At 46.7% G+C, this 9845-nt stretch overlaps 1 protein-coding gene across 1 annotated transcript; it reads right to left on the bottom strand.

Moving 5' to 3' along the window:
- Positions 1-1730: 1730 nt before the first annotated feature.
- On the bottom strand, positions 1731-2472 carry LOC311617330 (cytidine deaminase-like). The gene is given in 2 exon segments (XM_084873773.1): positions 1731-2274; positions 2277-2472. Coding segments are annotated over 2 exon segments (438 nt in total). The 5' UTR covers positions 2440-2472; the 3' UTR covers positions 1731-1999.
- Positions 2473-9845: the final 7373 nt, after the last annotated feature.

Raw genomic sequence — 9845 nt, 5'->3', positions numbered from 1 at the left:
GAAACAAACTATATATATATGTGGAGAAAATTGCCATTGAACAACCACTGAACCCAGCCAATGCCAGTAACAATACTTGGAGATTAATACAAACTACAATATCCACTATTATTAAATAAGGCTATGATATACAGAAGCAAAAGAAACAAACAAAAACAGAGGATTTTTTTTAAAAAAAAATACAAAGCAACAATAACAACACAGGAACAAGCACAACAATTTCACTAAAAAGCATGAAAATTCACAATAATCAACCTCCACACAAACAATGAGAAAAGAATAGAGAGGAGAACCGTTTTTTGTTTTTTGTTTTTTAACTAGTTAATATAGTGCAAAGAGTGGTATTTATACACTTGGATCAGGGGTTGGAACTTAGGTCTATAAGTATAGTGAGAGCTTTTGTAGGGGGTATACAGAAAGAATAGAGGAAAAACTAAAGCAGGAAAGGGATAGGGTAAACCGGAGACTAAAAGGGTAAAGTTTAGTACGAGAGTGATGGTGTAAAGGTCAAGTTGAGATAGAGTTGAATGATGCTATAGTGGAGATTAAAATAGAATGAAGGTTACTCCCAATGTAAAATAAAGAAAAAAATTAAATAGTACTGGAGAGGAAAAAAAAAAAAAAAGAAACAAAAATTGCAAAATAACAGTAGTAATAGATAGTGATGATAGAGATTGAAAAATGTAATAATTGAAAAGGTAAAATCAAGTAAGGAAAAAGGAAAAAAATTCATTTCTTAAGTAAAAGATGTAAGAAATGAAAATTAAATAAAAGATGTAAAAAATGAAAATAAAATAAAGAATAGTAAAATTAGTAGTCATTCACTTCCTCTGTCATTGTATTTGGCACGCCTGAATCTCGTACCAGAGAGTCTTGCAGTTCCCAGCATTCCACTGCACCTCAGTTTTGCAAGGTAATCCTTAATTTTAAGTAGGCTATATCTTAGTTATTTGTGTCCATTTATTTTTTATTAATTAAAAGAAAAAGAAAAAGAAAAAAAGGCAGTTTGTAATTCAGCCCTTAGGTGTCAGTGTTACTGGTTTGACCTCCCAGTCTTTTTGGTTGCTCTGGCCTTCTTTCTCTATGGCTCTAGCTGGCAGGATGCCAACTGGCTCCCAGACTATCTCTTCTGGTTCAGATCCCTTGTTTCCAGGAAGGCAATTTCCCCTGAAATTTTCCCAGATATGCCCTACTGGGCAGCCCTTCCCTAGTATTCAGGAGCAAGGGGGTGAAGGAGATCAGGCGCCAAGGTGTCCAGATGTTATCCGCGATTCTTAACAATCTGTCCCATGTCCCCTGACGTTTTAAAAAAGTCCCGCTTCTGGGGAAGATTACGCCAAACCCAGCACTGGCTGTCGCCGGGCAGAATTCTTGCTGCAGCCTTCTTTGGGCGCAGCTCAGCGCGGGCGGCAGCAAGGTGCTCCTGGCTACCGTGGGGGCAGGACCTCGCTGGAGCTCCGCGGCTACCTTAACTGCCTGCGCCGCGGGACCCAGACCCTCAGGCTATCCCCGCAAACTCTGACCTTTCCGTGGGTGGTTGAAGAACTCCCTTGAATCAACGTGTTTGCGCCGATTGGGGCGTCACAGCTGCTTGATGGACTCCTCCGCTGTGGGTTTCCCAGGCCTCTTTTCCTGGTAGGATGGCGTAGCCTTCCCTCCGAGCCCGTAGCCCGTAGCTCGCAGCCGCGGCAGTGCTGGCTGCTTGGTCAGGAAATCCTGTCCCACAGGAAGGAGGGGAAGGCATGGGTTTCTCTGGTCTGGGTGGCAGGTGGGCTACAGGGTGGAGCCATGACCCAGGCTGGAGTGAGACCCTCTATCACTTCAGTCAAAGACTGGAGGATCATTCACAAAAGTCATCTCTGCCCAGTCCTGTGGGCTCGAAGCCCATTCGGCAGGCGCCTCAGGTCCGTGAGAAGGTCTTCACGAGGCATCCCCTCGCCTGGCTCCTGAAGCATTGTGGGAAGCCAGGCTCTCCCAGGCGGTGGGCGTTCTCCATCCTTCACTGGATCTTCTGCAGGTCCTCAGGCCCAAAGGAGGCAGGCAGCAGCTCCTGGACTGTCCTGACAACATAGGTGCCATCTGGCTTGGTCATGTAGACAGCCCAGCTGGAGCCAAACTCTCTCATGACTTGCCTGCAGGCCCCACACAATGAGATGAAATCATCTTGCAAGTCACTGGCAATAGCCATTGCCCTGAAATCCTTGTATCCTTCTGAGATGGCCTTCTGGATAGCGGTCCGCTCAGCACAGATGCCCAGCGGGTAGCAGGCGTTTCTATGTTGCACCCGGAGAAGACCTTCCCGTCCCAGGTGAGCAGGACGGCCCCAGTGGGGAAGTGGCTGTAGGGACAGTACTCAGACCTCTTGGCCTCCTGCGAGCAACACAGCAGCCGCCGGACGTCTTTGGGGTCCAGGGCGCGGGCGGGACGCTCCTGGGCCATGGCAGGCCGGGGTTTGCGGAGCAGACAAGGAGCTCCGGGCTCAGCTGGGCTGGGCCTAGGAAATTCTTTAAAAATCTTATAACCGTGGTTTTAAACTCTATATCCAGGCTTTTGTTCTCCTCGATTTCTTTTGTTTGAGATCTCCTTCCTTTTCTCAGCATTTCCACTGCTTCCCTGAGTAGGTAGGGCAGCTTTGTGGGCCTGGGTGTCCTATATGATTAATGGGTCAGCCTACCAGTTACCTGATGTGGACACTCTTGGTGCACCCCTTTGTGGACTGTGTGTATAACCATGTTGTAGTTAAGTCTGGATTGTTGTTGGTGTCACTGGGAGGAATTGACCTCCAGGCCAATTGGCTGTGAGGACCCCCTGTGTCTATAATGGAAGAATTGCTGTGCTGGAGACACATTTATGGGGGAGGACTTGTTCCCATAAGGCTTTGATGCTCATTGAGTCTGTCTCTTGAATTTGTCCTTTATGAGAGTAGTTTAAATCTGGTGTCATTTCACACCGACCATTAGATACACTAGTTTCTGGATCTCCAATAGAGTGCAGTACAGCTACTGTCTGAGGCCACCCAGCAGCAGCTAACACAAGAACTACAGTTTTCTCCTCTTTGCTTGGGATTTGGAGGTTTTGGAGCTGGAGCTGCAGTTTATTTTCTTAAGCTGCCACAATTCAGGCCATTTATATGCAAAAGCAGCTGTGTAGAGCCTGAGCGGGTTTGTAGACTGTGTGGAACGGGGCCTCAGGGCGGGGACTCAGGACATCACTAGGCTGGGATGTGGCAAACAGCAATGGGTACCTTCAGCAGTTTCTGCCTTTTTCAGTGTTTCCAAGTCCCCTCGCTCCAGCGCAATTAACAATGATTGCTGCACGCACCTCTGCAAAAAAGTCACCCTCACTTTCGGACCCCATGGCCGAAGACCAGCTTCTCCCCGTAGGCGTCTGGGTCCCCCGCATGACCCCAGAAACTGGATTTAAAAGTGATCGGGAGCTTGTTTCCCTTTAGATTGAAAAAAAGCAGCGTGCCCAGTCACCCGCCACCACCCCGGTTCGTGCACCGCCGTACCTAGGCTTTGCAGCTTTTTAGCGCTTGTGCTCCTTTCTTTCAGCCAGCCTTCCCGGGGTTCTGGGTGATAGACGTTTTATCTTTTAGTTGTAGTTTTTAAATTGTTTTTTGAGGGGGATTAGTTGTTTACCTACGCCACCATCTTGGTTTTTCTTGATATCTCAATTCTGTTTCATTGGTGTATTTGTCTGTTTTATAGCAGTTCTATACTGTTTTGACTCCTATAGCATTATACTATAGATTGAAATTGTGAAGTGTGATGCCTCCTACTTTGTTCTCCTTTCTCAGGATTGTTTTAGGGCCTTTTGTGGTTTCATATGAAAGAATGACATTGGAATTGGTAAGGATTGCATTGACTCTATAGTTATCTTTTGGTAGTATTGACCTTTTAACAATATTAATTCTTCAAATCCATGACATTGGTATACCTTTTCCATTTCTTTGTGTCTTTTTAAAAATTTCTTTCATAAATGTCTGGCAGTTTTCAGAGTACAGATCTTTTGCATCCTCAGTTAAATTTATTCCTAAGTATTTTATTATTTTAATACTATTGTAAAAAAAAGATCAATTTCTTTATTGTTTTCAGAAAATTTGTTAATGTATAGAAGTGTTCTCAGTTTTTGAAGAACCAAAAGATAGATATAGAGACAGTAAATCAACAAGCAGACTGTCCAATTACAGCGGGGAGGTTGGGGAGATCTGGGGGAGATAAACGATCAACTGAAGGACTTGTATACATGCATATAAGTACAACCAATGGACACAAAACTCTGGGGAGGAAGGGTATGTACGGGAGGGGGGCATTGGCATATGTACAAAAATAATAATTTAATAAAAAATAAATTAAAAAAATGAAGTGTTCTCAGTTTTGTATATTAATTTTGTAACCCGTGACTTCAGGTCAAGATGACCACATCAAAATTACAACTAAATTATATAAAACCATCATTGAGAATACCTGAAAGCTAGCTGCACCAAAGGCCAATAACTAAGGATATAAAGAAGACATATGAGATTGGTAGGAAGGGCAGAAAAGTAGAACAGGTCTGATTCCACACCCAGGGTGTGGCAATAAGAATTGGAGGGGAGGTCCTGGCCAGGTAGTTCAGTTGGTTAGAGCATTGTCTCAATATGTGAAGGTTGCAGGTTTGATTCTTGGTCAGGGCACATACAAGAATTAACCAATAGCCTAGCCAATGTGGCTCACTGGTTTAATATTGACTAATGAACCACGAGGTCTCCTGTGCGATTCCCATGTCAAGGCATATGCCAGCTAATGGGCTCAATCCCTTGTAGGGGGTGTGCAGGAGGCAGCCAATAGATGTTTCCATCTCTCTATTCCTCTCCCTTCTCCTCTCTCTAAAAAAGTTAGTAAAAACGTATTTTTAAACTAGTTTTTAAATAAAGCAATAATCTGAGAGGATCCAAGATGGCTGCAAAGGTAAACACCTAACCACAGCCGCACACAACAATTTCAATAAAATACAACTAAAATATAAAATGGACATTACCCAGAGCTACAGGAAAGTCGACTGACTGGAAATTCTACAACGAGAAGGAAAGAGAAAACCAGAAGGAAAATCAGAGGAGCTGTAAAAGCCTAAGGTACGGAGACACGCTGTGCGTGGAGAGGAGGGGGAGGCTGAGGGCCTGACTGGCATTCCCTAGTGGGAAGGAGATAAAAGCTCTGGATTGTGCCGAACCCCAGACCCGACAGCACTGAACCCCAGTTCTAGGCCAGATCCTGGGGACCCAGGCTCAAACAGGGAGCCGGGGCTGTGAGATAGAATCCCAGGGGAGCGGCAAAAGGCAGAGTCCCCAGAGGCGAGCACATTGCGTGCAGAGGACTGACTGTTGACTCTACTGCTAGATTGCCCTAGTGGGAAGGAGACAAAAGCTCTGGACTGTGCTGAGCCCCACTTCCGACTGCTCTGAACCCCAGTTCTAGGCCAGACCCCGGGGACCCAGGCTCATACAGAGGGAGCTTGGGTTGTAAGGCGGGACCCCGGGGGAGCAGTGAAAGGTGGTCCCGGAGACGCGTACATTGCACGCAGAGAACGGGTGGTTGGCTGTGCCAAGGGATTGCCCTGGCGGGAAGGAGACAAAAGCTCCGGTCTACTCTTAACCCCACTTCCAATCCCACTTCCAACTGAACTGAACCCCAGTTCCAGGCTCATTGGGGGAGAGACTAGACTGGTAGAAGGTGAAACTCAAGGGCACCTCACTCTCAGAGGTGCTTGCAATGAGTACTGAAGGTCCCTGAGGAAAACTGAGACTCAGGAGCCACAGAGGGCGGGGCTGACGGAAGCCAAGTCTGTAGGCTCCACCCTGTAACCCTGTCCCATTCAAGCAGAACACAGAGACTTTTAAGGCTACTAACTCAGGGAAGCTGCGAAAATGCTGAGACAAGGAAATAGATCACAAACGAGAGTACTGATTGGAGGAGAGGCCAAGATGTTGGCGTGGGTGGATGGCTGGTCTGCTGCTCCTACAACAATTTAAAAATTGAAGCTGATATGAAGGACATCTATCGTTCAGGGCCACGGGAGGGAGGTGCTGGGTAGTTGATGGTCAATTGACATGGTGGTGGGAGTGATGAGGGACCGATGGGGCTCTTGGAATGTGACCAGCTGGAGAAATGGAGGAGTGGCGGGTCCGGAGCGGCCAGGCCTGGAGCAGCAGCAGCCAGGCCCGGAGCATCCAGGTCCGGAGCATCAGCAGCCAGCCCCAGAGCAGCCAGGTCTGGAGCAACCAGGCCCAAAGCAGCAGCAGCCAGGCCCAGAGCAGCCAGGCCCGGAGCAGCAGCAGCCAGGATCGGAGCAGCCAGGCCCGGAGCAGCAGCAGCCAGGATCAGAGCAGCCAGGATTGGAGCAGCCAGGCCCGGAGCAGCAGCAGCCAGGCCCAGAGCAGCCAGGCCCAGAGCAGCCAGGCCCGGACCAGCAGCAGCTAGGTCCAGAGCAGCCAGGACCGGACCAGCAGCAGCCAGGCTTAGAGAGGCCAGGCCTGGAGCAGCCAGGCCTGGATCAGCAGCAGCCAGGCCTGGATCAGCAGCAGCCAGGCTTAGAGTAGCCAGGCCCGGAGCAGCCAGGCCTTGAGCAGCCGGGCCCGGAGCAGCTGCAGCCGGGCCCATAGCAGCCAGGCCTGGAGCAGCCAGGCCCGGAGCAGCCAGGACCGAAGCAGCCAGGCCCAGAGCAGCAGCTAGACCCAGGGCAGCCAGGCTCAGAGCAGCAGCATCCAGGCCCAGAGCAGCCAGGCCCGGAGTGTTGTGGGGTCGAACCCTGGATTCAAAATGAAAGGAAAGAAGGAGCAATGCAGCCAATTCGGGTACCAGAGTGTTAGGTCCGTCATCACAATGGACTCAGAGAAGCTCATGTGTCCCTTCACCCAAAAGGACTGAGAGTTGCCCAGACAACAGCGAAGTGGGAGAAGAAAACTGAAAGCTACGCAAGGGACTGAGGTGCCAACATGGAGACATCTGAAGAAATTAAAGACTGAAATGGAAGCTACTTCTTTAATCATGTTCCTGCTCATGCTAGCATCTGTTAGCTTCCAGTCTTCTGCAAAGTCTTACTCAAGTCCAAGGACTCTGAGTAAATGTACACCAGCAACAAAAGAGACTCATTTAGTAGCTAAAAATATTAATATGCCCATAATTCTGATTTCTCATTTTATTGTTTTGCATTGGCATTGTTGTTATTACTTAATAGCCAGAGTTTTGCTCTTGACATTCAAGTTTTGAAAATAACATATATGTGGTTTAGTTTCTGCAAAAAAAAATAAATAAATAAAGCAATATTCAATCAATAAATGCATAAATAAGTGGACAACAAATCTCTCTCACTTCCTCTCTCTCTTTAAAGTCAATCAATAAATAGCCAAGACCTGTTTGGCTCAGTGGATAGAGCATTGGCCTGTGGACTGGAAGGTCCCGGGTTTGATTCTGGTCAAGGGCATGAACCTTGGTTGCAGGCACATCCCCAGTAGGGGGTGTGCAAGAGGCAGCTGGTCGATGTCTCTCTCTCATCGACGTTTCTAACTCTTTATCCCTCTCAATTCTTCTCTGTGTAAAATCAATAAAATATATTAAAAAAATAAAGTCAATCAATAAAAAATTGGAGGGGATATGTTGGCTGTTAAGGCCTGTTCTGAGGAGCAAGGGGTTCCAGTCCCATTCCAGGCTCCCTAGCACAGAGCTCCAGTGCCAGAAAGAGGATTCCTCATACCATCGGACTGTGAAAAAGTGAGAATTACATCTGAATGAGATGGAAGATTGCTGGAGTCCTAGGCATTTCTCTTGAGGGGCCAACACATGGACTTGCTTGCTCACAGACTCACTTGCTCGAAGCTAATAAAGTGCCAGCATCATATAGGGAGGAATTAATCAACTAGCTTCAGAGTAAGAGCTGCAGGGCAGAGGTAAAGGCAGCTCTCCTTGTGGATCATAGTGAAGGTAGGCACCATTGTTCCCTTGTTGAGCTCTCTTCTTATCCAGTTGGCAGGTGAGGCAGTCAGCAAACCTATACTCTCTATTAACCTGACTAACATGGTTGACCCTGCCCTGAAACCGCACAATACAAGACTTGTGTACATGGCAAAACCACTTCTAGCAGCGTTATTTTTTCTCTCTTTCTCTCTCCAACCCCGGTCTTCCTGCTGAGGTTTGACAGTCTGTTTAATGTTTCTGTGTTTCTGGGTCTATTTTTATTCATCAGTTTATGTTTTTCATTAGATTCCACATATGTGTAAGATCATGTGATACTTATCTTTCTCTGAAAGGCTTATTTAGCTTAGCATAATGCTCTCTAAGTCCATCTTTGCAAATGGTAAGAGTTTTTTCTTTCTTTAAAAAAAAATATTTTATTGATTTTTTTTACAGAGAGGAAAGGAGAGGGCTAGAGAGTTAGAAACGTTGATGAGAGAGAAACATTGATCAGCTACTTCCTGCACACTCCCCACTGGGTATGTGCCCACAACCAAGGTACTTGCCCTTGAATCAAACCTGGGACCCTTGAGTTCGCAGGCCAATGCTCTATCCACCGAGCCAAACTGGTGCAGTGTTTTCCAAAGTGTGATACGCGTACCCCCAGGGGTACGGGAAGAGTTTGGTGGGGATATGCACTGCATCGTGCTTAGCTGCGCCTAATTCTATGTTCTCATGAGTATGAGGGGTACTCAGCGTTATAAAAATTATAGAAGGGGTACACATATGTCAAAAGTTTGGAAAACACTGGGTTAGGGCTCTTTCTTTTTAAAATAATCCTTAATTCTGCCGAGACCAGTTTGGCTCAATGGATAGAGCATCGGCTTGGGGACTGAAGGGTCCCGGGTTCGATTCCGGTCAAGGGCAAGTACCTTGGTTGCATGCATAATTAAGGATTATTTTAAAAAATATATAGTTTATTGATTTTGTACAGAGAAGAAGGGAGAGAGATAGAGAGTTAGAAACATCGATGAGAGAGAGTCATTGATCAGCTGCCTCTTTCATACCCCCCACTGGGGATATGCCCGCAACCAAGGTACATGCCCTTGATCGGAATCGAACCCAGGACCCTTCAGTTCCCAAGCCGACGCTCTATCCATTGAGCCAAACCGGTTTCGGCCCTTAATTCTTAAAAGAATTACATGTCCCTCATTCCCCCCCCCCCTCTGATTAAGTGATATATATATACATACACACACACACACATATATATTTATATATATTTATAATATATAAAAATATACATTTATAATATATTTACAATATATTTATATTATATATATATAATATATATTTTTAATAAATCATTATTGTTTAGATTACAATTGTTCCTCCCCCCCCCCCCCCCCCCCCCCGCCTTGGCTTTGTGTGCTTGGTGTCCTATAGAGCCCAGAGGCTCAGCCTTCCCAGTTACCTGAGGTGGACAGTCATGGTGTACCCCTTTGTGTGCACTGTCTGATGTTGAGTTGTAATCTGGACAGTCTCACTCTGACCACTGAGTACACTGGTTCTTGGGTCTCCAAGGAGATGCAAAGTCAGCACTGCCTGAAGCCACCCAGCAGGAGCTACAGAGAGATCTGCAGATTCCTCCTCTTTGTTTAGGGTTTGGAGGTGCCCAGATGAGGCCCAGCTGTGAAGCAATGCAAGCTGCTGTGGAGCCTTGGGCCTTCTTTTGGAAGCTCTGGGACTCTCTGATTTAGTTGCAGTTTGGTAATTTTAGATTGCAAAAGGCCAGGCCATAAATATGCAAAAGCCTCTGTGCACAGTTGGGTGGGGTTGATTCTCAGGGAATCACCAGGGTGGAGCAAACAGCAATCATGGACTGTCAGTCCTAACCTGAAGAGGCCTCTAGGT

This window comes from Pipistrellus hanaki, assembly GCF_964339955.1.
Source record: "Pipistrellus hanaki genome assembly, chromosome: 2".
Taxonomy (NCBI): Eukaryota; Metazoa; Chordata; class Mammalia; order Chiroptera; family Vespertilionidae; genus Pipistrellus; species Pipistrellus hanaki.
This window is presented reverse-complemented; position numbering and strand designations above follow the sequence as displayed.